The sequence below is a fragment of the Apiospora aurea genome (assembly GCF_038362705.1).
Source record: "Apiospora aurea strain CBS 24483 chromosome Unknown utg000008l_segment0_segment0, whole genome shotgun sequence".
Lineage (NCBI taxonomy): Eukaryota > Fungi > Ascomycota > Sordariomycetes > Amphisphaeriales > Apiosporaceae > Apiospora > Apiospora aurea.
In genome coordinates, this window is record NW_027117395.1 from 2,826,237 (window position 1) to 2,852,925 (window position 26,689).

At 55.3% G+C, this 26,689-nt stretch overlaps 13 protein-coding genes across 13 annotated transcripts; 7 read left to right on the forward strand and 6 right to left on the reverse strand.

Moving 5' to 3' along the window:
• Positions 1 to 82: 82 nt before the first annotated feature.
• On the reverse strand, positions 83 to 1,081 carry PG986_012346 (uncharacterized protein; the record flags this gene model as incomplete). The annotated part of the gene is made up of 1 exon (XM_066848568.1): positions 83 to 1,081. One exon carries the CDS (start codon positions 1,079 to 1,081, stop codon positions 83 to 85), a length of 999 nt encoding a protein of 332 aa, XP_066695264.1.
• A 663-nt stretch (positions 1,082 to 1,744) lies between these two features.
• On the forward strand, positions 1,745 to 2,392 carry PG986_012347 (DnaJ domain-containing protein; the record flags this gene model as incomplete). The annotated part of the gene is made up of 1 exon (XM_066848569.1): positions 1,745 to 2,392. One exon carries the CDS (start codon positions 1,745 to 1,747, stop codon positions 2,390 to 2,392), a length of 648 nt encoding a protein of 215 aa, XP_066695265.1.
• Positions 2,393 to 2,439: 47 nt separating this feature from the next.
• PG986_012348 (uncharacterized protein) lies at positions 2,440 to 3,383 on the forward strand (the record flags this gene model as incomplete). The annotated part of the gene is made up of 2 exons (XM_066848570.1): positions 2,440 to 2,733; positions 2,790 to 3,383. The coding sequence occupies 2 exons, from the start codon at positions 2,440 to 2,442 to the stop codon at positions 3,381 to 3,383; spliced, it is 888 nt and encodes a 295-aa protein (XP_066695266.1).
• A 1,159-nt stretch (positions 3,384 to 4,542) lies between these two features.
• PG986_012349 (mitochondrial carrier domain-containing protein) lies at positions 4,543 to 6,085 on the reverse strand (the record flags this gene model as incomplete). Its single annotated transcript, XM_066848571.1, has 8 exons — positions 4,543 to 4,579; positions 4,722 to 5,193; positions 5,264 to 5,320; positions 5,382 to 5,474; positions 5,545 to 5,677; positions 5,742 to 5,777; positions 5,844 to 5,913; positions 6,048 to 6,085. 8 exons carry the CDS (start codon positions 6,083 to 6,085, stop codon positions 4,543 to 4,545), a joined length of 936 nt encoding a protein of 311 aa, XP_066695267.1.
• A 1,112-nt stretch (positions 6,086 to 7,197) lies between these two features.
• PG986_012350 (uncharacterized protein) lies at positions 7,198 to 8,556 on the reverse strand (the record flags this gene model as incomplete). The annotated part of the gene is made up of 1 exon (XM_066848572.1): positions 7,198 to 8,556. The coding sequence occupies one exon, from the start codon at positions 8,554 to 8,556 to the stop codon at positions 7,198 to 7,200; it is 1,359 nt and encodes a 452-aa protein (XP_066695268.1).
• Positions 8,557 to 9,223: 667 nt separating this feature from the next.
• On the forward strand, positions 9,224 to 11,191 carry PG986_012351 (cystathionine gamma-synthase; the record flags this gene model as incomplete). The annotated part of the gene is made up of 3 exons (XM_066848573.1): positions 9,224 to 9,271; positions 9,331 to 9,425; positions 9,484 to 11,191. The coding sequence occupies 3 exons, from the start codon at positions 9,224 to 9,226 to the stop codon at positions 11,189 to 11,191; spliced, it is 1,851 nt and encodes a 616-aa protein (XP_066695269.1).
• Positions 11,192 to 11,468: 277 nt separating this feature from the next.
• PG986_012352 (uncharacterized protein) lies at positions 11,469 to 12,901 on the reverse strand (the record flags this gene model as incomplete). The annotated part of the gene is made up of 2 exons (XM_066848574.1): positions 11,469 to 12,790; positions 12,859 to 12,901. The coding sequence occupies 2 exons, from the start codon at positions 12,899 to 12,901 to the stop codon at positions 11,469 to 11,471; spliced, it is 1,365 nt and encodes a 454-aa protein (XP_066695270.1).
• A 632-nt stretch (positions 12,902 to 13,533) lies between these two features.
• On the forward strand, positions 13,534 to 13,922 carry PG986_012353 (uncharacterized protein; the record flags this gene model as incomplete). The annotated part of the gene is made up of 2 exons (XM_066848575.1): positions 13,534 to 13,869; positions 13,917 to 13,922. The coding sequence occupies 2 exons, from the start codon at positions 13,534 to 13,536 to the stop codon at positions 13,920 to 13,922; spliced, it is 342 nt and encodes a 113-aa protein (XP_066695271.1).
• Positions 13,923 to 14,378: 456 nt separating this feature from the next.
• PG986_012354 (uncharacterized protein) lies at positions 14,379 to 16,165 on the forward strand (the record flags this gene model as incomplete). The annotated part of the gene is made up of 3 exons (XM_066848576.1): positions 14,379 to 14,488; positions 14,573 to 15,965; positions 16,025 to 16,165. 3 exons carry the CDS (start codon positions 14,379 to 14,381, stop codon positions 16,163 to 16,165), a joined length of 1,644 nt encoding a protein of 547 aa, XP_066695272.1.
• A 390-nt stretch (positions 16,166 to 16,555) lies between these two features.
• On the reverse strand, positions 16,556 to 18,095 carry PG986_012355 (cysteine protease ATG4; the record flags this gene model as incomplete). The annotated part of the gene is made up of 4 exons (XM_066848577.1): positions 16,556 to 16,937; positions 16,994 to 17,218; positions 17,283 to 17,451; positions 17,510 to 18,095. The coding sequence occupies 4 exons, from the start codon at positions 18,093 to 18,095 to the stop codon at positions 16,556 to 16,558; spliced, it is 1,362 nt and encodes a 453-aa protein (XP_066695273.1).
• Positions 18,096 to 19,615: 1,520 nt separating this feature from the next.
• On the forward strand, positions 19,616 to 21,975 carry PG986_012356 (uncharacterized protein; the record flags this gene model as incomplete). The annotated part of the gene is made up of 3 exons (XM_066848578.1): positions 19,616 to 19,778; positions 19,850 to 21,434; positions 21,504 to 21,975. 3 exons carry the CDS (start codon positions 19,616 to 19,618, stop codon positions 21,973 to 21,975), a joined length of 2,220 nt encoding a protein of 739 aa, XP_066695274.1.
• Positions 21,976 to 22,862: 887 nt separating this feature from the next.
• PG986_012357 (uncharacterized protein) lies at positions 22,863 to 23,473 on the reverse strand (the record flags this gene model as incomplete). Its single annotated transcript, XM_066848579.1, has 3 exons — positions 22,863 to 23,041; positions 23,106 to 23,177; positions 23,311 to 23,473. 3 exons carry the CDS (start codon positions 23,471 to 23,473, stop codon positions 22,863 to 22,865), a joined length of 414 nt encoding a protein of 137 aa, XP_066695275.1.
• A 2,538-nt stretch (positions 23,474 to 26,011) lies between these two features.
• Positions 26,012 to 26,639, forward strand: PG986_012358 (histone H2A; the record flags this gene model as incomplete). The annotated part of the gene is made up of 3 exons (XM_066848580.1): positions 26,012 to 26,067; positions 26,197 to 26,519; positions 26,581 to 26,639. 3 exons carry the CDS (start codon positions 26,012 to 26,014, stop codon positions 26,637 to 26,639), a joined length of 438 nt encoding a protein of 145 aa, XP_066695276.1.
• Positions 26,640 to 26,689: the final 50 nt, after the last annotated feature.

The window sequence follows — 26,689 nt, forward strand, 5'->3', positions numbered from 1 at the left end:
TACAGCGCAATACCCCCCACCCCCCTTAGCATAGCATGGATCTAGATTACGCGACACTGATTTGATCTGTTATTTTCTTCCTTCATGGTCGTCTCCTGGTCTTGACGGGGCTTTCGCGCTCCACCAAACCTTCAAACACGGTGTCTCTTCGTGCTGTAGCATCCCTCAACTGGGCCCGTAGGGCTTCCAGCTCGGCTCTGGCGGCTTCCACGTCGGGTGGGAGGCCGGCGAACGTCTTGACTCGGGCGTCTAGCTCCTTCTTAGTGTTTAGCAGATCCAGATAGGCGTCTTCGTCCCTCTTGACATCCTCGACAGTAAGGCTTGGCATCACGACCGACTTCTCGAGCGCGGCAATATGCTGTCCGATCTCGGGGAGCTTGGCCGACATGGTCTTGATCTGGCGCTGCAGGTCGAGATTCTGCTTGGCCAGGTCGGCAGCGGGCCGGTACTCCTGGCCTCGGATCTCGTGGATGAAGTCGTCCATGGCCTGGGACTCGCGCTCGAGGTACTTTTGCAGCAGTGCCACGCGGTCGAGCGTCTGCTCCAGCTCAAAGACCTTGGCCTGCAACTCGACGTAGCGTGTCCCCAGTGCCTCTGAGGTCGGGAAGGCCATGCCCAGCTCGACGGCCATGCGGGCCATGGCGTCCAGGGCCGTGCGCCCCTCGCGCGTCAGTCCCTCCTCGATGGCGTCGAGGATGTCGTCGGCTACCAGCTCGGCTCTGACGACGACCCCCTGCTGCTGCTGCGGCTCCTGCTGCTCCTGCCGCAGCGTCTCCTTGGCGGCATCGGCGGCTTTGACCTCGTTGAGGGCGGCGGCCTCGAGCTGGGCCAGCTGGTCGCGCTCCTCGTCGACGGCCTCGTTGTGGGAGGCGAGGGCCAGGAGGGCGCGGAGGGTGTCCGGGTTGCGCTCGAACTTGGGGGACGCTCCGGCCGGCGTACTTGGTACGCAGCCAGTTGTCGACGTAGGACCAGTCCTTGGCGGTGGAGGCGGCGGCGCGGGCGACGCTGGGAGAGAAGATGGCGGTCTGGGGATGTAGGTGGGACATGGTCTGGTCTGGTCTGGAAGGGGGTTTACATGCATTTGCTGTGGCAGATGTCTTTCTTCTTTCTGCCTTGGTAGTAAGTCAGTCAGTCAGCCTCGTTGTCGGCTTGTGCTGCATTGCCTGATTCCATGGATTCAATGGAGCGCATTATATAGTAGCATGACGGGATGCAGTGGGGCCATGCCCATTTGATGGTCCTTATTCCTTATCGGGCGTCGGGCGACTATCTGCGAAAACGTGGGGTGGCTCGGAAGGCGCCTTTATTGGCGGCTCTTGCTGATCGGCCGAAGGCGAAATGGACACTTGTCAATGACAGGGGTCCTTTGTTGCACCGGTACTTGCCTACGGCAGGCAGCTGCATAGCAAACAGAGGTACACTCCCCAGCAGGCCTGTCCAGAACCTCAACATACGTTCCATTCCATGCAGCCAGTCAATTAATCAATCAATCAATCGGCCATTCATTCCATTGGCCATCCAATCCAGCACCTTCTTGTCATTCTTCCAATTCTCTTCCAGGCCACCTTGCCATTGCAGCCAGTCTGTTTGATCCCAAAGCCACGTCCACGCTCCTTGCCATCTTGCTCCTTACCTTCTCCTCTGCTTGCTTGGCCCACCAAAGGCCAATATTGAACTCGGGCTTTCGTGCTTCCTCGTCTGCGTACTTGATGCCAATGCGACCAGTGGCCTCTTCGTAGTCGCCATGCACGTTCCTCTGTCGACCCTGGCGCTTGCCGCTAGCATCCTGTCCTCGTCAGGTCTGATCGAGGCTCTCTCGGCCTCTGAAATCCCGGCCGACACCCCGATTTCCTCCCTGCTGTCCTCGGCGCAAGCCCACTTGTCCAAGGGCCAGACCAGCGACGCGCTGGTTTACTACGATGCTGCCATCGCCCGCGACCCCTCCGACTACCTGACCTTCTTCAAGCGCGCAACCACTTACCTGTCCCTCGGCCGCACCTCGCTCGCCACCGAGGACTTCAACAGGGTCCTGACCCTGAGGCCGGGCTTCGAAGGCGCTCACATCCAGCTGGCCAAGATCAAGTCGCGAAGCGCAGACTGGGATGGCGCAAAGCAGCAGTACATCCTCGCCAACCAAAAGGAAGGCTCTCCAGACTTCGACAGGCTGACCGAGGCTCAGGGCGCTGCGAGTCTAGCCGAGGCCGCCGCCGCAAATGGCAACTGGGATGAGTGTATCGGCCAGGCTGGCGAGGCCATCCAGATCGCCAACCGTTCCCCCAATCTACGCGAACTGCGGTCGAGGTGCCGCTTCGAGAAGGGAGAAGTGGAAGAGGGCATGGGCGACCTGCACCACATCATCAACATGAAGCCCGGCGACATCACCCCCATCTAAAGATATCCGCTACTACCTTCTTCGCTCTCGGGGATACCGAGCAGGGTATGGCCCAGATCAAGAAGTGTTTGCACTCCGACCCGGAAAACAAGGCGTGCAAAAGGCTCCTGAAGCAGGAGAAGAGTATCGAAAAGACTCTTGCCAAGGTCAACAAGGCCCTGGACAAGAACCAGCCCATGACTGGTGTCAAGATGCTGGTCCCTCAAGGCGAAGACAAGGGCTTGATGGAAGAGGTCAAGGAACAAGTCAAGCAGTTCAAGGAGACCGGCATCATCCCCGAGAAGGCACAAAATACGCTGCTCAACAGGGTGGCGGAGCTGGCCTGCCAAGCTTATTACGATGTAAGACCCTTCCTCGTTCTGATCGCGTCCTTTGCCATGTCTAACCCGGTCCCCAGATGAACGCCAAGAAGGCTAGCACTTACTGCAAGGAATCTCTTGAGCTGGATGAGAACTCGTTCTACGGTCTCTTGTACAAAGCCAAGGTGCAGCTGGATGCCGACGAGTTTGAAGCCAGTATAAATCTTCTCAATCAGGCGGCTGAGGTGCGGCCGGAGAAGAAGCAAAACCTTGTGAACCCCCTCCTGCAGAAGGCCCAAGTGGCCCTGAAGCGCAGCAAGACCAAGGACTACTACAAGGTTCTGGGCGTGCCACACGACGCCGACGAGAGGCAGGTCAAATCGGCTTATCGCAAGCTCTCCAAGATTCATCACCCGGACAAGGCTGTCAAGGCTGGATTGACCAAGGAGGAGGCGGAGAAGAAGATGGCCAACATCAACGAGGCGTACGAGGTCCTGAGCAATCCCGAGTTGAGGGCCCGGTTCGACCGAGGCGACGACCCCAACTCGAATGAACCCCAGGGTAACCCCTTTGGAGGCGGCGGCGGCTTCGGTGGCGGCCAACCCTTCATGTTCCAGCAGGGTGGTGGCCAACAGTTCAACTTCAAATTCGGGTCTGGCGGCGGCTTTGGCGGCTTCCCCTTTGGAGGTTAATCTATATATCATACGAGTTCCTACGCGAATGAATATGATTGGAGTTTGTGGTGTTCCTACGCAGTCATGGCGGCTGACTTCTGTTTTCTTCTTCTTCTTTTTTTTACTGCATCAATACTTAAATTATTATACCTGATTATGGTGCCCCGTATTAGCAATGATGCTGTGACTGATTGTTTGCCTTCGTCGTTCCAGATTGTACTTCATAGAGAGGTGTTCTATGAAGCGGTCGTCTACTATATATCAACACCATCATCTATGCTACGGATAGGTTGCCCGTGTGGAATATCTTCTGAAGAGTCCTGCAGCATGCCCTTTGTGGGCATCGCCTCAGCCCAATCTAACGCTGATCGTCTCCAGCATGCTAATAAATCAGAAACACACAGTCGCCAAGTTTTCACGGAGATGCGCTGCTGTTTTTGGGGGGACGCGGTATCGCCGAATATCAAGACAACCTTCAACTTTCTTGGTGCTTGTTCTCGCCTCCCGTCGGATGCTCGTCCTTTGGCTTGTTGCAGTCCCTATCCCTAGGGGGTTTTCTCATCACTTTGCAAGTTGCCACGATATGCAGAGCATTACCGCAACACCAATAGTCACTTTGCAGGTCACATGCCACATGTCATGTGAGGATACTCGGAAAGAGCCGTGAGTAACGCCGACCATCTAGTGATTTTAATTTCCCATCAGATGCCACGATTAGTGTACAAGATGCGATGCCGTGAAGTCATCATCGAACGTGCTACCCAGACGCCGCGCGCGTCCAGTATACATGACCATCAAGTATGGGAGGACGCAAAAATGCAACTTCGGTGTTGCAATGAAAGATCCAGGAGACTGCATCCCCATGTGTCTCCAACTCAACCACTGGATCCGAAGGCCGTGCCAAAGCTATGTACGTGGTTGTGCCTCGGATATAGGCCTTCTCTTTCTCTTTCTCTTTTCCCCTTCTTTTCGTGTGTATCATTGGTTTTGGTTGCTCGAGTGATGTCTTGTCAAGAGATTGGACTGGCGCTCGTCCAACAGATGCCGAGTTGCAGATCGCGATGCAGTCGCAATAGTGGTGCAATGCCAAAGCGGGCTCCTGGTGGCGTCGCCAAAGGCCGGCTCCGCAGATCGCAAACGGTCAAGCCTAAACACATCGTCTAGGGGTTGCCGTGCATTATGACGAAGGCGTATTCCTTCGGATGAAGTAGGCCCTGATTTCGATGTTAGTGAAGACGAACCTGGGATGGAAAAAAAAAATGGTAAAAGGGGAAAAAAAGAGAGAAAAGAAAAGGAAAAAACGGCACAAAGCCACACAAATGGACTCGTGGTACGAACAGCATAGACTGCACTTACTTGGATGCTTCGTAGGCGGACCAGCAAATGGCCGTACTTGGCATGGTCGTAACGACTCTCGGCTTCACGCCCTTGAAGAAACCGCGAATGCCTTCTCGTTGGTACAGCAACCGGCAGCCCGCCATGAAGCTGTTCACCGCGCGCAACTCAGGATCTGTCGCGCTACCTCTCGTCTGGAGCATGGTTTTGATGACGTCCATGGGCGTAGTCAATGCTGCTGCAAAGCCTCCCGCTACAGCACCAGCTGTGCAGTGTGTGAAGGGGTCGTACTTCTTCTCGGGGTTCATGGTCGTGGAGATGGATTCGTACGCGAGGAACTGCAGTGCGGTGAAGGGCACCGTCATGGATAGGGTCGTGGGATACGAGACGTAGAAGGCCGAAAGACCCTCGTTCCTGTAGACATATCGCGCGCAGTCCGCCATGGAGCGGTACATTTTGCTCGAGTTTTGAATTTGCATGCGCTGCTTGATGACTGTACGATGGGGGGTCAGCTCCGGCGTCATACACACACACGACATGGGGCGCATCGTCTCCAGACTTACCATCGAAAGGATTCATAAAGGCGTCGCTTGCTATGGTGGCGCAAGCCCCGCTAGTTGCTGATGCATCGTGAGCGATCCGAAGAAGCTCGCAATCCGGTACAGAGTGCAGTTGACTTACCGGCAGCCAGCGGGTGATGAACACCGGCTCTGTTACCGCCCATGGCGTGTTTCACGGCCTCGTATGTCGCGAAGTAGACAGCATGCGCAGGCCCTAGGGCGCCATTAGCATGGGCTCGGGACAAGGTCCGCCTCATGGACGACAAGATGGGGAGGGGGCTTACCTGCTCCTACGACCACACTGGACATGCCTCGCCAGAGCTTCAAGACGCCCTCACCGGTCGCGATCCGCATTGTACCCTCCACCATGCCCTTGTACACAGCGTTCGGCGAGGGGTTGATGATCTGCATTCGAGTCTGCGAAGTATCAAGTCAGTCACAGCCCGCAATCCGACCAATTGGCGTCGAGTTCTTAACGGACCTTGATCGCATCGATAGGGTACATGACGGTGTGTTCCTAGACAATGCCCATATCAGCCACCAGGTCCGCCCGCAGCTAGCCGTTTCCGAGTCCAAGACGAACCGCAATGCCAGCAAAGGCGCCGGCCGCCATGTTCTGCGCCAGAGAGAAATTGGGCGGGAGGGATTCATAGCTGTTCGTAGGGTTGTCAATGTCAGCACAGCAGCACAGCAACCGGCGTAGGGTGTCCGGTGGTCGGCGGGATTGGCGGCGGGAGGGGGGAGGAGAAGGCGGAGGAGGCAGAAGAGGCAGAGGAGGATCACGCACTCGTAGTCGTCGACGGGCTCGGCTGTGGGCTGGGCCATCTTGGCCACAGCTTGGGCGCCTTCGCCGAAGGCTTCGGGTTGGAGCGCCAGGGTTACGGCTGCTGTACAGCTCCGAAAGGGGTCGGTCGCACAACTGCAAAAGGGCGGCGAAGGTTTGCAGTGGCGGTCGAAGGTTGAGCCTGGGAACGGTGACGTTGGAGGGAAAAGGATGGAAGCTTCAGAGGCTTCAGAGGCTCCAGAGGCTCCGGAGGGCAGGTGGCTGAGGGCGGAAAAAGCGAGGTACCCGGGACTCCAGATCAGATGCGGCCTAGAAGAAGATGAAGCCGGGCTAGAGGGACCCGGAAAGCACAGGTATAATACTCGCAACACTGGCAATTCAAGCAACGTCTTTGCGGCTGCGCAATGTCTCAGCACGCACAAAGAGCGGAGCAGAGCAGAGCACTTGAGCTGGCAGACCTTTTTTTCTTCTCTTCTCTTTTATGTTTCCTGGGCTGTTGTTGTTGGTTTGGCTCCTGGGGGGGCGAGAAGAGCAGCCAACGAATGGACTGCTCACCAGAAAATCTTCAATTCACAATCCATACATCGAATAGATGGGCTTAACCCAAGTGAACCTAGCCCGCCCTCTCCTTCATGTGCGCAGTCGGAGCTCGGGGCGAGCAGGGGGTGGGGTATGACGCCTCCAGTACCTCCAGTACCTCCAGTACCTCCAGTACCTCCAGTACCTCCAGTACCTTCAGTACCTACCCAAAGTACCCAAAGTACCTAAAGTACCTACCTGAAGTACCTAAGCTTTCACCATTCATCAATGCTGCTTCCCTCCAAATCTAATCAATCAATCAATCAGTCAATCAATCCATCTTTCAATTGATCAATTCCTCCCATCTACTTTCAATCTAACGCCCATCTCCAAGAACATCTCAAAGAGAGGCCCGCACCATGCCCGCACCCTGCCCGCACCCCTTATCCCACCACAGATGGGCCTTTGCTTGGTCTGCACGCCCGTATAAGTACTTGTAGGACCCGAGTTGCTTACTTACATCACCACCCACCCACATGCACGCATCCTTTCTGCAAATCCGGGGTCAAAGCACTCACACTAAATAAACACCAGCCTCACCATGATATGATGCATTGTCCAACAGTTAGGCCGCTTAGCCAACAACAGACCGGAGGCTCGTCTCGGGAGGATCCCACACAATGTCCTTGATACTGATTCTTGGCCTCGCCGGTATTAAAAAGTCGGCATGCCCTGGCTTTGGCTTCAGACTCATCATCTTGACGTTCTCAATCAAGAGCATCGGCCTCCATCTGCACCCCTCCTTCAACACTCGCTCGTAGCCCACGTTCGATAACCCAATAGCATCCCTTGCCCGTGAGCTCACGCACGAAAAGAGCAGCTCTGCATCACCCACGGTGCCGGCCTGGTATAGGCCTACTCCCCAGCAAGCCAGCTGCAGCGGGTCGCCAGTCCCGTACGGTGTAAATGCATTGCCCACGTTGTTCACCCCTAGACACGCCGACAGCCCAAAGTCCTGGATCATCGAGGCCACCTGGAGAGTGCCTCGAGGGCGGCTGTACGGTCTTGTCTGCTTCTCCGCTGGCCTGCCCATCATGAAGAGGTCGCTGGTGGGGAGCCCGACGAAGTGAAGGGGTAAGCTTTGCTGCCGTACGCGGCTGGCCATGTCCCGGATTCGGCCGGACGGGAGAGTGGTGAGATGCGAGCAATGCCCTATCACGATGGTCTTGGTTTGGTCCGCACGCCGCGTCCACTGGTGCTCTTCCAGCAACCCAATCACGGATTCCACGAGGAAAGTAGCTGAGCTGTCCAGGTTGTAGTCCAGATGGAAGTCGAGATGAAGCCCGTGCTCCATGGCCGTTCGGATGGCCCAGTCGACGTTCTTGATCGAATCCGGTTCGGACTGCTCGACATATGGCGTTGACCCTAAAACGTCCACAAAGGAGCCCAAGTCGCGCAGTGCCGTCTCTATTGTTGACCTGTTCTTCTCTCCATGCTCGGTCGAGAAGACGGGATCCTGCGCAAAGGCGCAGATTTGGACATGGACAAGATGGGAAAAGTCCTGCTTGAGACGTATGGCCGCCTGGAGTGGCAGTGTCCCGGTTACGTGATCGAGTTCCACAAAGGCACGCATGGACGTGACCCCTTGCTGGTGGCTGGTGGCCAGAAGCTGAGAGCCACGGAGGTGGAGGTCTTCAGCAGTGTAGCGCCCCTTGGCTTTGGATGTGTTGGCCAAGGCTTCGCCGAAAGAGCCAGACTGGGGTGCCAGGTCCGAGTAATCCGGGTGGCGGTCGGATGGCGCATGGTTGCAGGTGAAGATGTAAGGCTTGTCCAGGTGGATGTGAGGGTGGCACAGGGGTGGTAGTAGAATGTCAGAGGGGACGTCTCGGGCTGCTTTGGTCGCTTCTTTGGTCTGCAGCACGCCGTCTAGTATCTCCAGATCCCACCTGGCATCGCCTGGCTCCTCCGTCAAGACGACGTTTTGCAGCTTCATGACGAATGCGGGCAGGTGGTAGGTATTTTCTGGTTAACAAGTGTTTGTTTTTATAGCATAGCAGAAACTACCTGATATTATATGTATGAAGTAAATATATATATATATATATGCTCGGTGCGTAGAGCGTAGCGAGAGAGGTTGTTGCAGTACATGGACGCTACGCTACGCTGCTGACATCATATCATCCCCGTCTCGGCTACCCCAGATTCCATTTTCGGCCGGTGGCGAACGGCGTCGATTGCGGCACGTACTTTATTTTTTTCTTCTCCTCCGATCCCGGCGGGGATGAACGCTAACCCTCCCAACCAGACCCTGCCTCGGAATTGAATCGCGACGGGCGTGACTGGACACCAACCAATTGATCTCCCCCTTTACTTCCCACGTACCTTACATACATACTTACATACATAAGCGTTGGAGAGACGGGCCACTTGTTGTCGACTCCCATACCGTGTAATTGAAAAGTATCGTCAATTGCGTCACAGCAAACCATTCAAAGTGTCCCACCCGACCAAACACGGCAGCTACGGCCCCCGCCTAGCCTGCAACAGCACCCGCTCTGTTTGCGATTGCGTGCTTCCTCGAGTCACACTCATCCGTCTGGGACTTCGCTAGATTTCAAACAGGGCCTTTCTTACTCCAACCACTGAAGCCACCAACCAGGATGCCGTCCTTTGACCTTGGCGAGTCCATCCCTTCCGATACGGCTCATGTAAGTCGGCTTCTTGCCACGGCACCAACCTCGCCCATCCGCGCTAATCTCCGCCACAGGCCGTCAGTGTCTCCTTGCCGACATGGCAGGCAAACGTGGGATACGAGGAAGGGCAGCAATGGGTCGTCGACAAGATGGTCACTGGTTACCCAAGGTACAACAACTCCAACTCCGCGTTTGCACGCCGCCTATCGCTCACCCCGTGATTCCAGGTTCTTCATCCACAAGAGTATCCAGGCTCTGGCCAGCGATATCACATCACGCTTCGGCCAACCCCAGCAGCAGGCCATGCTGTTTCCCACAAGGAAGACCGCCCAGCGTTGCCACAGCTTCATCCAGGACAAGGCCCCGAAGGAGCTACAAGCAAACCTTCAAATCGTAGACTTGGTCCTGAGCGCCAGCGCCTCCGTGCCTCCAGTCCTACGAAGTATATCGCCATCCATCTCGGCCGTCTTCTTTGTGCCTGACGCCTTCCCTATCGCCAAGCAGTACTGGCAGCACTCGGGGGATGGCGTATCCAGTAGACGAGCCGAGTTCTGCCACGGTCTGCTCAGGGATGGCCTGCTGGTACTTGCCGAGCCCTCTCAGGCGCCACGGTCTCCAGGCCTGGCCAACGCCAAAGTATTCCGTGGCCCGCGCCGTTACCAACGTCCTGCTTCCATTGATGCTGTTAATGGCAGCAATCACCACCCTGCAACGGCGAGCCAAGGTGCCGAGAAGAACGGACCAGCCGGTCAAGGGAGTGACACTGAAACAATCGAAAGCTCCCGTTTTCTCGAGGAACGCTTCGGTCGCAATCTGGACCTGTCGTTGGTCAGCAACGCCAAGTCCGCCATTAGACGTCGCATCGCCGGTGTTCTGTCGGGGGATGTCGACTTGACGACAAAGCTTCCGACTATGGACTCGACAGCTCGCGGAGTTAGTAACTTCAGGGAAGATGACATCTATTTAACCCCCTGTGGCATGAATGCCATCTTCACAGCCCACCAGACTCTCCTGAAGGCCCGAGAGCCCCGGAAGAGCATCAACTTCGGGTTTCCCTACGTCGACACGCTCAAGATCCTCCAGAAATTCGGCCCGGGCGCCGAGTTTTATGGACGCGCATCCTCTGACGATCTGGATGACCTGGAAGAGCAGCTGAAGAGTGGCGCAAGGTTCCTCGCCCTGTTCTGCGAGTTCCCTGGCAACCCCTTACTCGCCTGCCCCGATCTCGTCCGGATCCGCAAGTTGGCAGATGAATACGACTTTGCCGTGGTGGTAGATGAGACCATCGGCACCTTTGTCAACGTCAATGTGCTGCCCTACGCCGATGTCGTTGTGAGCAGCCTGACCAAGATCTTCTCGGGCGACTGCAATGTCATGGGCGGAGGCTTGGTATTGAATCCCGGGAGCCGGTACTACAACTCCCTCAAGCAGGTCCTAAACGAGACCTTTGAGGAGCAGAACTACTGGGCCGAGGATGTGATGTTTATGGAACGGAACAGTCGGGACTTCAAAACGAGAATCGACCGGGTCAATACCAACGCCGAGGCTATATGCGACACGCTGGTAGCGCACCCGAATGTGTTGAACGTCTACTACCCCAAGTTCAACGACTCGAGGCCCAACTACGAGGCCTGTAAAACACCCCATGGTGGATACGGCGGTCTGCTGTCGTGTACGCTCCAGAACAAGGAACAAGCCATCGCCTTCTATGACGCGCTGGATACAGCGAAGGGGCCCAGCCTCGGCACCAACTTTACACTTACATCGCCGTACGTGCTCTTGGCCCATTACCAGGAGCTGGACTGGGCAGCCAGCTACGGAGTGGACCCTAGCCTCGTGCGCGTCAGTGTTGGGCTGGAAGAGACCGAGCTGCTGAAATCGGTGTTTGCCAAAGCGTTGAAGGCGACTGAAGAGGCAACAGCGGAAGCGAAGTAGCGTATGATCGAGTCACAAGTAGCATATCAACTATGCAGTCCCGGCCTGTTTGGATTATAATGAACGGGGGACATGAACCAAATAAAACACATGCATCATAACGTAAAATGGATATTGTTAGTCTGAAGTGCAGAATGTGTAGTACATTCGGGGTATCTCTTGTTGCCTGAAACGAAATAGGTCTTCATCCTCAACAGCGCCACGCTGAACGTATCCCTGGGCTCTATTGATAAAGATGGTTGTTGCACTGCCAAGCAGCGGCCTTGCCCCCGTCATGCTACATGACGCAACAAGGACCGTCTGTATAGTCGGGCCCGAAAATCTCCTTGCCGCGTTCCAGCTCGTTGGCTTTCACCTTCTCCTTGACCTCTTTGGGGAAGTATTCCCGCAGAAACGCAGCACGCGCCTTGTCGAAATTGTCCAAACCCGCGCGCATGATGACGTCCCCGCGGCACAGGGGACAGAACCTTTCGCTCTTGCGCTGCATCTTGACCAGACAGCGGCTGCAAAAGACATGCTCGCACTGCAGCCGGATGGGCCAGTATGCCACGGCAAAACAGATGGGACACAAATAGTCGTCGAGCTGCGGGACGGTGGCGATGACCTCGCTGGACACCTGCGCACACAGATCCCGGGCCACGCTGCCGGCCAGCAGCCGCTCCGAGTGGACGGCCACAGGGAACGTTTTGGCCACGCCTAGCGACGTGCGCTTGTCAAACTTCTTGAGGATCTTGGTTACGGCAAGTTGATTGATCTCTTGGAACTTGAGGTTCTGCAGCAGCATGGCATTCAGGTTCAGGAACATGGTGAATGCCTCTCGGCTGGCTGACAGCCTGAGGTTTTGAACATGTTTCCGCTGGAGGACCTCCTGCTGGAACCACTGCAGTTGCTTCAGGGCCTGCGCTGCTGTCCTCGCACCATGGTCCGACTCTCTCGTGGAGAAGAAGATGCGCGCGTCGAGGTATAGTTCGAATATCTCCCGCCACCTGGCCATGTCATCTCTGGCCTTCTTCCCGTTGGCCGGCCGCGTTGTCCGCGTCATGGTTCGCCCTAGGCTCGCAATCTCCCCCTTCAGCCTCTCGGCCTCCTCCCCTTGGAGCGTGTCAAGCTCGAAGACATCATTCTGCAGTATATCGAAAAACTCCCCATCAAAGACCAGTGGGATCTCCACTTGACGCACCGGGCAAGGCGTTACGGATATGCAGTCGGTTTCGCTCGCCGGTGCATCGTTGTCGTCCGAGGCGCTAGATTCGTGATCGACATCCGGGATTATGGCAGGTTGGGCTTGTTGCTCGGCCCTTCCTATGGCGACCTTTTCCAAAAAGTCCCTGGTGGCTGGGGACAGCTTCGCATCGACGACGACGCCGTCCTTCAAGTGGACGAAGATGGTCAACCTCGGTCGTAAGTGTTTCGAGTTGAAGGGCTCGCCGTCGAGGTCGTAGTGGAAGCCAAGGTCGCCGGCGGATGTTTGGCTGGCGGCGAGCTGGGCCAGAGTGTCCCTGTCGAGGCCGATGGTCTCGAGCTCTCGGGTGACTTTCTTGAGGCACTTCTTCAACTGGCCATAGGGTATGGCGGAATCAATCCAGCGCTGGGGGAAGCCTGGCGAAACAATACGTCAACAGGGCGGACTGAGGAGGGGAGCGCGGTCTCGCGTTGTGTGAACCCACCTTCGCGCTGGAGCGCCTTCTTGAACTCCTGTGCGAATTTCATGGCGATGGCATAGATGGAGCGGTACGGTGGAAGATGTGTAGCAGGGAAGGGGTGCGCGGTGAGATCCTCCACTATGGGGCGAAAGCGGGCTCGTTCCGGAGGGCCATATGTACATGTAGATATGTCATCCAGACTGGAGCAGGCGAGGGGCGGGGGGCAGGGGCAGGGCACAGGCATGGAACAATAGAGATCCTCACGCACCACGAACCGCGTCTTCGTCTACCGTCTCTTCCTTTCTTCTCTTCTCTCGCAGCAGGTTGGACAGCGTACGAGAAAAATGCAGATTTCTAGGTAGGTGGGTGGGTAGGTAGATAGGTAGGTAGAATAGGCATATGAAGACCTCAGTCGTGGATGGATTCTAAACGAGGGGCAAACAAACAAACCTCCGGATCGGAATCTGAGGCGAAGGAAACTTGAAGAATGAAAGACGGGAGGGAAGTGCAGCTAGTGCTACATACCTACATGTACATACTGCCCACTAAGCCAGCCTAAAGCGCCGAGGTCAGCAACCGGTGTGGTGCTTGCTACTCCTGGTCCGGAGAGGGAAATCGAGTTGGGAAAGACGGGACGAAAGCCAGTCTAATGGATCCTGGATTGGGTAGCGCCGCACGCGAGCACCTGCCATGGCTAGCATGGACAAAAGTCTGAAGTTCTGGCAGCTCTGGGCTCTGGGCTCTGGGCTCTGGGCTCTGGGCTCTGGGCTCTGGGCTCTGGGCTCTGGGCTCTGGGCTCTGGGCTCTGGGCTCTGGGCTCTGGGCTCTGGGCTCTGGGCTCTGGGCTCTGGGCTCTGGGCTCTGGGCTCTGGGCTCTGGGCTCTGGGCTCTGGGCTCTGGGCTCTGGGCTCTGGGCTCCGGGCTCCGGGCTCTGGACGATTTGTCGGACACCACGGACTGGGATGCAAGGGCCCTGCCAATGGGATGGACGATTACCTGCAGCTTGGTGTCGTTCGTCCCTATCGAGTTAAGCAGGTACGCAGACCCTGTACTGGTACACTGGACAGACAGACGTTGTACAGCGGTAGACCCGCCAGCCGTCAGCCGTCAGTCAGCCATCAGCCACCAGCCACCGGGGAGACGAGAGTGAATCATGCGCCGAGTGGGGAAGGAAGTGGATGCCGGCTATTGGCTCAATAGAACGTAGAACGGGGGACTGGCGACAAAAAATGCCATGATTCAACATGTATCAACTGTTTGATCCTGATTGACTGACTGACTGACTGTACCTCAGCACTTGCATGCTACAGGCAGGCAGGGATGCACTACATCAAATACATACCTACATAATGCAATAACCTACATCTCCTATAGGTTCATCCATCCAAGCAAGATGCGAGCACACTTGAATACAAGACACATGCGGGAGACAGAGAGAAAAACTACCCCACCGGTTTCCAAAATTCCCCTTGGTCCATTTACCTCACGACCCCGCGATCTGTAACCACCCGCTTCGTCGTATTGAACTACTACACAACGTAAACATGGGCGCTGGGCCGTCCACCGAGAGAGGCTCGGCCACAGCCAGTGCCGAGCCCAAGAAAGTCGATTACTACGAGCTCCTCGCCGTAGATCGCCTCGCCACAGATGACGAGTATGCATGCAACCCACCACTGCCGCAACCTCTTAAGGCCTGCTTGCTTCATCACTAACACCATCTGCCGCCGCCTCCGGAAAGGATCAAGAAGGCCTACAGGAAGAAGGCCCTGGAGCTGCATCCCGACCGAAACTACGGCGATGTCGAAAACGCCACCAAGAAGTTCGCCGAGGTCCAGTCCGCCTACGAGGTCCTGTCCGACCCCCAGGAACGCGCCTGGTACGACTCCCACCGTGATGCCATCCTGCGCGGCGACGATCCCAGCGCCGACGGTGCCACGCCCGAGTACTACAATGTCCGCATGACCACCACCGAGGAGCTCTATGGCCTCATCCGCAAATTCAACTCCTCCGTCCCCTTCACCGACGCCCCCGACGGCTTCTTCGGCATCCTGCAGGAGACCTTCGACTCTCTCGCCCAGCAGGAGATCGCCGCCTGCGAGTGGGACGGCCTGCCTATCGTCGAGTACCCTTCGTTCGGAAAGGCCAATGACGACTACGACGCCGTCGCGAAGCCCTTTTACAGCGCCTGGTCCAACTTCGCCACGCGCAAGACCTTCAGCTGGAAGGACAAATGGCGTCTCTCCGACGCCCCCGACCGTCGCGTCCGCCGCTTGATGGAGAAGGAGAACAAGAAGGCAAGGGAGGACGCCGTCCAAGAGTTCAACGAAACCGTGCGGTCCATGGTGGCCTTCGTCCGGAAGCGAGATCCCCGCTACATTCCGAATACCCAGACCGAGGCAGAGCGACAAAAGGTCTTGCGCGATGCATCGGCGGCCCAAGCTGCACGGTCGCGGGCAGCGCACCAGGAGAAGATGTCCGAGTACGTAGTCCCCGACTGGGCGCAGTCGCGAGGCGACGACAATGGGCTCGAGGGCGAGTTCACCGAGAGCGAGGAAGAGTCCGAGGTGGAGCACATCGAGTGCGTCGTGTGCAACAAGATCTTCAAGACGGAGAAGCAGTTCGAGGCGCACGAGAAGAGCAAGAAGCATATCAAAGCTGTACAGCAGTTGAGGAGGGAGATGAAGAAGGAGAATGCCGGGTTGGAGCTCGATACGCCTCCCACATCTACCCAGCATGCTGCACCAATGTCTGAGGAGGAGGGAGGAGAAGGAGAGGATGGCGAAGGTGTTGCAGATGATGCAGATGATGCCCAAATACCGCCGGCAACAGGTTCGGGACCTGCCGAAAAGGTTGCTTCTATTGACACTCCTGCGGCGGTGACGCCCGAGACTAAGAGTGAAGACAACGATGACGACGACGACTACGCGCCCAGATCCGCTGTCGAGGAGCGTCTTGCTTCAGGCACAGAGTCTAAAGCTCTCCAAGATGATAACGTGGACGAGTTGTCCAATCAAGCCGAGGATATGACACTCGATGACGCCGCTGCAGCAACAAAGAAAATGGGCAAGGCCAAGGCGAAGCGGGAAAAGAAAGCTGCGAAACAAGCCGCTCTGGAGCAGCAAGGGGCCGCAGTAAGTACAGGATATACGCAGCATTCCGATGCCTTCCCAACTAACAATCAATCTTCCAGCATCAGTGCATGGTGTGCAATGAAGCCTTCGACTCCAAAACGAAGCTATTCACGCATTTGAAAGACTCGGGGCATGCGGCGCCACCACCTCAAGCCAAAGTCGCCAGCAAGCCTTCCAAGTCAGGCAAGAAGAAGCGTTAAGGCGTAACGTTACGTCTACGCAAGACGATGAGAACAGTATAGCATGCGGCTCCCTTGCTTTATTCTCCTTGCTGCTCCACGTCTGGAGGTGCAGCGCACTGAAAAGCAAGCGAGGCGGCTCATGGGCTTCACGTCATTTGAGATCATACAGATGCAGGGATGGCGAAACGGACTACCGATACCACCACCTGACGGCTTCAAATCAATTGTTTGTACGCATTACCGGATATATCTTGAGGATCGCATATCCAGCCGTGAGCATCCATGCCGATTATTCCGGATTCCACGCAGTTACCCCTGAAAAAAAAATGAAAAAATACAGCAGCCCTACGCCAACATCAACGCCGTATACTCCCAACCAATACGTAGCCAGCATCATTCTAGGGTTCTTTAGGAACCCACGATCGCGTCTTCGTCATCGTCGCTCATAGCCTCCACCTGGTTGATAGCGCTGTCTTGCTCACCTGCCTGGGCTACCGGATCGTGATCCGAAACGTGGATGATGGACTTGCCTTGCACGTGTTTGACGCTTCGCCGCCAGTCCTGCCAATCCTGTTGATCCCGGATCAAGAAGCCGATGAGCATGCTGGGATCCATTTCCTTGATGTGAAGCCGACGGAGCTTGCGCGTATGGCACGTATCCACTTCTTCCTGGGTATAGTCGCTGGCGTCTTCATGGTATGGGAGAGCGGGTCTAGTGAAGTGCGGGTCTAGATAGAAGAAGTATAGTCCTTGGACCCCGATGAAGTAATGAGAGGACGATGGACGGCCACTACGTCGGCACTGTCAGCGAACAACCAGATGCAATAAATGGCCCTTGCGACTTACCCTGCAATACCTATTGACTGCGGCATCTGCAATGATGCCACCAGAGCCTCCCAGTAGACCGGCGTAATCTTATCTATGCCTAGTCTTGTGCCGACCAACACGACCGTCGGATGGAAAGTCTCGCCGTCGGGTTTCGCAATACTCATGAACTTATCCTCATAAACATCGGGGCCATCGCCCGTAGAGTACACACGCAGGCTGGGCTCGTTCTCGTTCGTCAAGGCTCTGGTAGTTCTTAGTCAGCTGCGAACGCATTTGCAAAGAGCGACACGGCACGAGAAGCACGAACTGGATGCATCTGGCAGTAGCCGAAGGGCCGAACCATTCACCGGGATATTTCCCACACGCTGTTGCGCCATGACGCACGAAGTTGTGCAGGGAATACGGCGCTCTCGCATCGTCCGCGAAAAGCTTAACGATTTCCTTCTCTTCGAGTTCCCCATTCTTCATCCGCCAGTCTATTCAACAAGGTTAGCACTTCCCACGTATGCCGATGCCTAGACCAACGTGACGTACCGCGCCCTAGCCGCTGGATGGCCATGGCGTTTGCGAGCAGGCTTTGGCCTGATCTAATCATGCACCCCCATCCGCTGTCCGAGGCAAAGCCGGCCGCGTCGGAAAGCTGAGTCTTGATACGCATCGAAAAGGAGAGGGCGGCCAGAGCCTTTGGGTCGTGCGACTTGGCGATGGGCTCAAACTCGGACCGATACGTCATCCATATGCGGGATTCGAAGTCGTCGAGGAACGCGGGCGGCCAGCCTCCGTCCAAGGGAGCTTCATCATACGCGAGGGACGAATCGAGGCTGCTCGATGTCGAATAGGGAGGCGTCTCGGGGAGCTTGACAGCGGTCTCTACGGGCGGTTTGCTAGTCGCTGCCTCGTCCGAGGGTGGCTGGGAATTCGCTGCTGACGGCGCTGTCGGGTTCGGGGAGGTGGAGGCCTGGTTTTGAGCACTGACGCTCCCTGTTGTGTTGGGGATGTTGTTGAGTCGATAAGACGATCCCAGGCACCACACGGGTTGATCTTTGACTATATCGTTGGTTGGTTCGGGGTCCCAGAACATCTGCACGATGCGACGTCCAACTTCCAGAGTGCTATCCATAGTAAGAGTAAATATATTCAAGTTGGCTGGTGGCCAGAGAAATGGAATCGAGTGATGCGGAAGACGATGGTTTGTCGCCTCTTAGATGGAGGGAAGTGCAAGTGACGTTGCTCGTTAATCAGTGCAGTAGGGCGGAGAGTCGTCCGGGAGACGGGGTACGCGGCACGGGGCACGGGGCACGGGGGTACAGCGCTCAATACGGCTTTTCTCTGGAGAATGCGAGGGTCTCGAAATATCTGGGGTTTCAAGAAAATGGACATGAACAGCATGTAGATGTTGAAAGCAGGTGGGATGGGTGACCAGCTTGTTCGGAGGCGGCCACTTTACGGCACCGCTGGGCGGATCATCAACGAGAAGGACCGGGGTAGCAGGAAAGGGAAAGGGTACTACTTAAAAGAAGTAGCAAGGTAAGTAGCACTAGACCTTGGGAACCACTGGATTGATGGATGGATGTTACGGTAGACTCCTTGTGTGAATGGTGTGCCTAGCTTGAACGCCCGCCTTGCTCGCCCGGGCAACATAGGCTGTCGAAACCAAAGAGAGAGAGAGAGAGAGAAAAAAAAAGAAAAAGAAAAAGTCTCTGTGATTATTGTAGGCAGATTGGTTGATGTAGAAATCTGGTCGTAACTTGAGGTCAGTGATAAAGCTGAGTTTCATGGACAATGACCAGACGCTCAAGGCCAGTCATCTGCCATAGGTTAGTTGGGGAAGCCGGGGCCTTGTGACGCCAGATCGACGAGGAGCCCAGCCGAGTGGGGCCTGGACATGCTCCAAAGCCGACCATGATCACTCCATCGAATGGGTACAGTAACTGCACTCTATCAGTGAGAGCCTGGGAGGCGTTCAAGCGCCCGGTCCATAGTGGCACAGCTCGCTAGCTGCAGTGCAATGCAGCAATGCCCCTCCAAAGCTGCCCCTACAGTGGAGTGATAGCCGTTATCGATAATAGCTAGGTAAAGTACTGTAGCCTGTAGGTAGGTAGGTAGGTAGGTAGGTACCTGATTAGGCGATAACTCGTTGATAACATGCTGATACCTAAGTAGATAGCATCATCGACCCCACCGGCTCTGACTGGAGGCTCGGTTTCACAAGGGAAGAGAGACTTGAAAGTCGTTCAATTATGGTGTAGATTTTCCTTCAATTTTTCTTCTTCTGCCAAAGAGGCTTCATGAAACAGGGCTTAAACAAAGGCCCCTGGTAGATTGTTGGTCTATGCACTTACTGCACGTGCGGCACGGTAAGCATCCATTGTCAGGTTGATTGACTCATACATTCAAGTAAAGTGGAAGCAGAATCGAATAGTCTTGCCTGCCTCGACAATCCGACCCAATCAGGGAGCGACCTACCCACATGCACCTACCTATTGCTTGCAACTTCCGCCACACACAACCCAGACCATCATCCGTTTGGATTGGAATCCCGCCATATCGGCCACGAGACGCAGCAACATCCAGTTCTCGAAATCTCTCAACTGTATCCAATTCGCTCACACCCGACCTATCTCAATAGCATCCGCCACTATGGCCAGAAGAAAACCCCCCAAGAAGTTCTCTCAAGGAGGTCCCCCTAGTCAAGGCCAGGGTCAAGGCTCGTCCTCTGGGCCTGGAGGCCGTGGTCCTCGGCGTGATCCCTTGCTGGACGTGATACGGTCCAGCACACCTGCCTTCCGAGGTCCTAATCGTGGTATGACCTCATCACCGCCCGGCCGGTCTCTGCCGCATCCATCCTCCACAAGATGCTTACACGCGTGCCAGGACCGCACACTTTGGCCGACGAGGCTAGGAGCACGGCGCAGAGACGCCGCGGTGGCCCAACTCAAGATGGCAAGTTGCGATACAATCCCGTCAAGTTTGTCAGTGCTGGTTATATGAACCCATCAGACGAACTCAAGGTATTGCAAGATGAGGACAAGCAGACTACCCCGGCTGAGGCTCCGCCAGCGGTCTCCAATGCGGCCGAGACCGACGTCCTAGATGATACCATGGCAGTAGACGCCCGGCCTGGCAGCAATGATATTACAAACCCTGCTGAACCGGAGGAGCGCAATCACGTCAGTGTTGATGTTGACGTTGGCGCTACCGAGGTGGTCCCAAGCATGGACACTGCTGCAGCAGACGCCCACCCGGCTACTGCGCCGTCGCCCCCATTGTTTGTAATCGACACTGCGGGAGACAAGTCTCTACGGCAGAAATATCCAGAGTTGCCTATCCAAACGCAGGAGGAGAGCGGCCACGATCCGATTCTTCACGATTCGGACTCCAGTGAAGAAGTCATACTCTTCAGGGGCCGCAATCCGTCAAGACAAACCACAGCACCAGCCACGCGCTCTGCCAATACTCCTAACCCAGACAGTGATTTCATGCAGCTTAGCCAAATTAATACCGAGATTCAGGTGGTGGAGGAGACGATCCAGGCCCCCAATCACCAAAATAGCTCATCGACCGCCGAAATCGATGTCTACAAGACTGCCGACGTTGACGTCTACAAGGCCACCGTCGCTGATCAACCTCCGAGCAAGGAACCAGAGGATGACCAGCGTTTTGAAAAGCTTCTAAGCGGAACCCACTCTGATGAGGAGGCTGCAATGATTGCCGATTACATCGCCAACATGGAAAAGGGTGAAAATGATGATGACGACGACGACGACGAGCTCGATCAACATCCCGGCCTTGGTTCGCATGCTTTCCATCTACTGCGTGATATCGGGGGCACAGACAGCGACGGGCTTCCGGATGGATTACTAGACGAAGATAGTCTTGATGAGTCTGGTGAACAGCCCGATCGTAATGATGGCAAAGGTGCCCAACAAACTACCTCGCAGGGTCACGATGAGCGTCTAGCACGGATGTTAGCGAAGCAGGAGCAAATGGGACTTGGTGGCGATGAGATTTTCCTCTATGATGGCGCGGGATCTGGCGACGATGATGGAGACGACTGGAATATAGCCCCCAAGACCACGCCTCGCCGCAAGAAGAAGGGCTCTTCGAAGACGGCCAAGATTATCCAGAAGGGCCAGTATCCAAGTGCTTCTAAGATGGCCGAGGCCTTTGACGAGCTCGACCTGATGGATTGGCACCGCCCGTCACTTCACAACTATAACAAACGTTCGCAGGTGCCCTATGTTTCCGACTCGGAACTGGAGGAAGCGATGAACGCGACATTCCAAAAGGATCGGATGAAAAAGGCGGAGAGGAAGAAACAGCGCGAAGCCCTTCGTGCACAGGGGCTGTTGGGCAAGAACGTTAATCCAGAAGATCCACGCATCAAGTACCCTGGAGGCATGACCAAGGACGATCTGGTGTATGAGCTGGAGCAGTTCATCCTCGGCGATGATGAGCAGTAAGTACACCGACCGTCCCTTCAAATCTACCATTTCATCATATCGATTAGTCACTAATAACTATGCAGGCTAAGTCTTCCCCCGCTGGATAAACATTCGCGGCGATGCATTCACCAGGTGGCGGCACAACTCAAGGTCAAGTCGCAGTCGGCAGGCAAAGGTGTTAGCCGATACCCTGTCCTTTATCGGACGAAGGGCACTGTCAGCTACGACGAGCGTGGCTTCACCTCGGCCACTCGCTTTCTCCGCCAAAGCTACTATCCCCGCGTCGATGTTGACGAGGAGGTGGTCAAGGAATACAAGGCTCTACGCCGCAAGGATCCTAACGTCAAACGTGGCCATGCTGCTACCAGTTACCGAGAGGGAGAGGTTGTAGGCCAGCATGCTTCCGAGTTGGCTTCGGACAACAAGGGCCGAATGCTGCTCGAAAAGATGGGCTGGTCCAAGGGCATGGCCCTCGGCACAACTGGCAACAAGGGCATCATGGTGCCTATCGTACATGTCGTCAAGAAGACCAAGGCTGGCCTGGGCGAATCCTGAGCAGAGCAACTTGAACATTAGCTGCACTGTACAATAGACATGTGAACCATGCTTAAATAAATTGCTTAGAAGCCAGTGAAATACCACAGGGCAGCAAGCATATCATGTTGGCAAAGAGCGTGGACATGAGAACGGATGCCATTGTAGTGCCAAAATAGTACTGCGCTTTGGTTGATGCTGGAAAACCTAGCAAATATGCCATGTGACACATGACAGGAAACCTCGCGATGCCAATACAACTAGGCCTTGACAGTTCGGATTTCTAGCCAGCCAAACGAACAACCAATGTTTAAGAAACAGAGACCCATTTTACGCTCTCCAAGCCCTTGCCACAAGCAATGAACAAGGTGGGTTGTGATTGATAAATATTGCACAACGAATCCAACAAACCCGGGTCAAATGCATGACTGGGAATTCCTGTTCCGGGTGAGACCATATAGCGGGCCGCAATGACGCCCAGAATAGATAGATCTGCGTGGTGTGAGGCGGCTTTGGCATGCAATAATATCGCGGGGCTTTTAGTAAAAGTTGGAACAACTATGCAGATTATATTGAAAGCATTTGGAACTCACGGGCAGAAAAGAGGCATTGGGGTTTGTTCATTGTTGAGTATCATTCCGGGGAACCCTATCGGGAAATCTGTATTGTACAACCGCAGAACCCCATACCGTAATGCAGAGGCAAATCGCCTCCGAAAATCAAAGCCATCCGTAACGCATTATTGAGACTCCAGATCGATGTCAATTCATCAGAATCCATGTGTCGAAGCTTGAACCCCTTGGCCAAGCCTCATCATGATGCCAAGCAAGCTGTGTAAAAAAAGGATCCCAAACCCAAGACAAAAACACCCTAGACAACCGCAGAAACCGAGAAATCCAATCCACCACTTATTTCGTGGATGAGGAGTACTTGGTGACGGCCTTGGTGCCCTCAGAGACGGCGTGCTTGGCCAGCTCACCGGGGAGGATGAGGCGGACCGAGGTCTGGATCTCTCGGGAAGAGATGGTGGACTTCTTGTTGTAGGCAGCGAGCTTGCTGGCCTCGGTTGCGACGCGCTCGAAGATATCTGTAGGAAAGATGGATTAGTATGCGATGCTGGAGAAACGCGGCGCATAGGAGCGGAAGCTTACCGTTGACGAAGGAGTTGAGGATGGACATGGCACGGTTGGAGATACCAGTGTCGGGGTGGACCTGCTTCAGGACTGGACATGGAAGTTAGCAAGTGAGTAGGAATTGAGGGCTGGCCCATTTGACACGTGAACGCGACGCGATTCTGGGTGAGAAAGCGCGTCGAGATCGCGGTCGGGCGGGACTCTCGGAATGGGGAAAACATACCCTTGTAGATGTAGGAGGAGTAGGTCTCCTTGCGAGTCTTGGTGCGCTTCTTCTTCTCGCCAGTAGCGGCGGTCTTCTTGCCGGCATCCTTCTTCTCGGGAGCCTTGGAGGCGGTGGCAGGGGCCTTGGAGGCGGGCTTCTTGTCAGCGGCCTTAGGAGCCATTGTGAGATTGGATTCCTGGGTTGGTGGGAGGGAAAAGAAGTGGGTTGGTGTAAATGGATGGATTGAGAATCCGAAAAGCTGTTGCTGGCTTGTTGTGAGGTTGGAAAGATGGGTTGTGGTTGATGGGAAGTCAAGAGTTGTGGATTGGAGGGATGAATGGGGGATGAAGGTCCTTTTGTAGCTGGCAGCGAAAGACACTAGCGTGGTTACTGATTTAACACCACAATCGGGAGGCAGAGAAGGCCTGGCTTTTAGAGCCACACACCCCCATCAGCGCGCGCCGGTAAGGTAGCCAAAAGGTAAAAACCCCACTGGCCCAAATCAACCAGCAATTGATCAAGCATCCATCCATCAACCATCCATCCAAATGGTAACCACTCTAACCACTTCGACTGCACACCGGTAGGTACGTACCCGTCTTTTTGGCACGTTTTTGCCCATCCCCAGCCCACCGCATTATTGCCAAAGGCGCCGAGTCCAGCACCAGACGCGCTTTCGGGGGCCCTGCTGCCACGCCAGAAGCGCGTCAACTTCCCTTCCCTACCTGAGATCAATGAATTCGTCCAGTGACCCCTGCCGATGAATCAAATCCAAGGAACACACGCCATCTCCATGAGGCAAGAATCGGGTCCCCGGGACTTATTCATCGTAGCAATTCGGCCAATCAAATAATTCGACCTCGCTCCATTCCATTCCCGCATGTTGCATCTGCTAGTACTGCCTCCTGCTCGGAGGCTGCATCACAGCCTGATCCATCTCGTCCGTCCTGGGCGGCGGTGGATCACATTCCTCCCAGCTTCCGTGGAGAGCCAGCGGCGCCCCCACCCACACGCCTGCCATCTCCATCCTATGCCACCCAGATCACATGACCCTGACTCCGACGGGCGCGTCTAGACTTCCACTTTGGTCACAAAAAATGAAGCTATCACCAGATCTGCCCCGCGGCTGGCAGTTTCCGGGGCCGATGTTTGATAGATTTACCCCAGAGTTCGGCCCGGAGCCGTGTCAAAAGCGGCTTCCGGCAAGGCTGATACCCCAGATCTGTATATCACATGCATATTTTGGACCCTAGATGGGTAAAAAAGACCCAAATACATGAGGCTATACCTATGTATTTCATATCTAATTCCACTATGTACCTCCACGACTACACTACAATGCCAGGCCCTGGGTAAAAATGGGCCTCTCTGAACCTTGAGTGAGTCTCAACCCACCTTTGATATCTAAAATGGTTCAAGAACCTGTGTTCAAGAGGCATACGGACCTTCAAATCGAGTCAAAAGACCTAGGACAATGCAGAAAGATCTAGCATAAAAACAAGATCATTTCAAAATGACTCAAGTGTCCTGTGAGTCGATTCGATTGATCCAAAACACATCATCGGATCAGCCGGAGGGCCAGATCAAACGGCGGAAAAAAAAGGTCCCAGCCCCAATTCGAAATCACCCAGCCAGACCCGTCGGACCAGAGTGCAAAATTTCAAACGTTCCGGTACGGCCAGATCAGGCACACCAGAGGGGGGAAGCAGCACTTCGGGGCGAAAATTCGGCCATGGGCGCGTGTTGGCAATCAGTCGAGCAGTTGGGTGTCCAGTTTGAAAAAAAAGATGATGAACCTTGGGAGGAAAGATTAAACACTGGACGTGGGCGATGGGCAATGGACATTCAGCGAGTGATCTGATCCGGCCAGACTGATCCGGCGCGAAGAGGAAAAACAAATCAGGCAGGGGGAAGCGTGCGCGAGGGCGCGAGAACGCGGCGGGAAGTAGAAAGAACGAGGGTAAAGGGCCAGGTCTCCATGGGGTGGGTGCCTCGCTATCTATGTAATATTATTATTGTTCAAATCAGGTGGGATCGGGGTAGTGCGTCCATGCCAGAAACGGATAGCTGGAGGCGGCGGAATGCAATTATTTGATTGGTCGGGGGCAGGGCGCGGCAGTGCTTTAGCACGCTGCAATCAAGGCATTCGGTGGCTGCAAGCAGTCTACTACTATCGGCTCACTTCCCTGAGGCAGAGGCAGAGGCAAAGAGGCATGTAACCTTCCTTGGGCGGCGGCTGCACTCTGCTGCAGGCTGGCCTTGAAGAGTGGGGCTGTCTGGCCGGGCCAGTTGATTTTCCCGGCTTTGTTATTTTTCGGCGGTCCTTTATTTTTTTCTGAGCACACCCAGGCACGCGATTTCCATTTCTGGGCCCAAAGCAGACTAGCCCCAGCCAGCGCGCGCCCCACCCGGCCACCGCCTGGCGGTGTTTGTAACTCTGTAACTCAGATCAGTGCCACAATCCACTTGGCCCCAGCTTCCCCCTTCCCTTTCACCTTTTGGTGATTTCGTGATCCGGCTGCTTGACGCGACCAGTACTTAAGCAGCTATCCCCCACTGAACTTCACCAATACTTCCCACTCCATCTCATCTCAACAACAACCACCACTTCCCACCTTCAACCACTCTCAACCACTCTCTCAGATCTTTTTCGATCTTCAGTCCTCGGGCATCAATCAATCAACTCCCCTCACACCAACCCCCAACTACATCCATCAAAATGACTGGAGGCGGCAAGTCCGGCGGCAAGGCCAGCGGTTCCAAGAACGCGCAATCGTAAGTACCTTCCCATCTCCCTCGGCCTGTCCGACCTTGGGTCGCGCTTCTTCGGCTTGGATCTCCATCCTTGGCCGCTTCGGAACGCGTCTTCTTCTTTGGGCGCGTCTGCTCTGCTCTTCTCTTTAGCACGGATTCTAACGTGGCCTCCTTCAATAGCCGTTCATCCAAGGCCGGTCTGGCTTTCCCCGTCGGTCGTGTCCACCGTCTGCTCCGAAAGGGCAACTACGCTCAGCGTGTCGGTGCTGGTGCTCCCGTTTACCTGGCTGCCGTCCTCGAGTACCTCGCTGCCGAGATCCTCGAGTTGGCCGGTAACGCCGCTCGCGACAACAAGAAGACCCGTATCATCCCCCGCCATCTTCAGCTGGCCATCCGCAACGATGAGGAGTTGAACAAGCTTCTCGGCCACGTCACCATCGCCCAGGGTGGTGTTCTCCCCAACATTCACCAAAGTGAGTATCTACATAACGCGCTCCTGCCTAAAAACAGCCATGCTAATACATCACCTTCTAGACCTCCTGCCCAAGAAGACTGGCAAGCCCGGCAAGAACGCCGGCAGCCAAGAGTTGTAATTGGTTTTTGCGCTTGGTTTTCTGTGTTTTCTGCTTTGCAGTTTGGGACG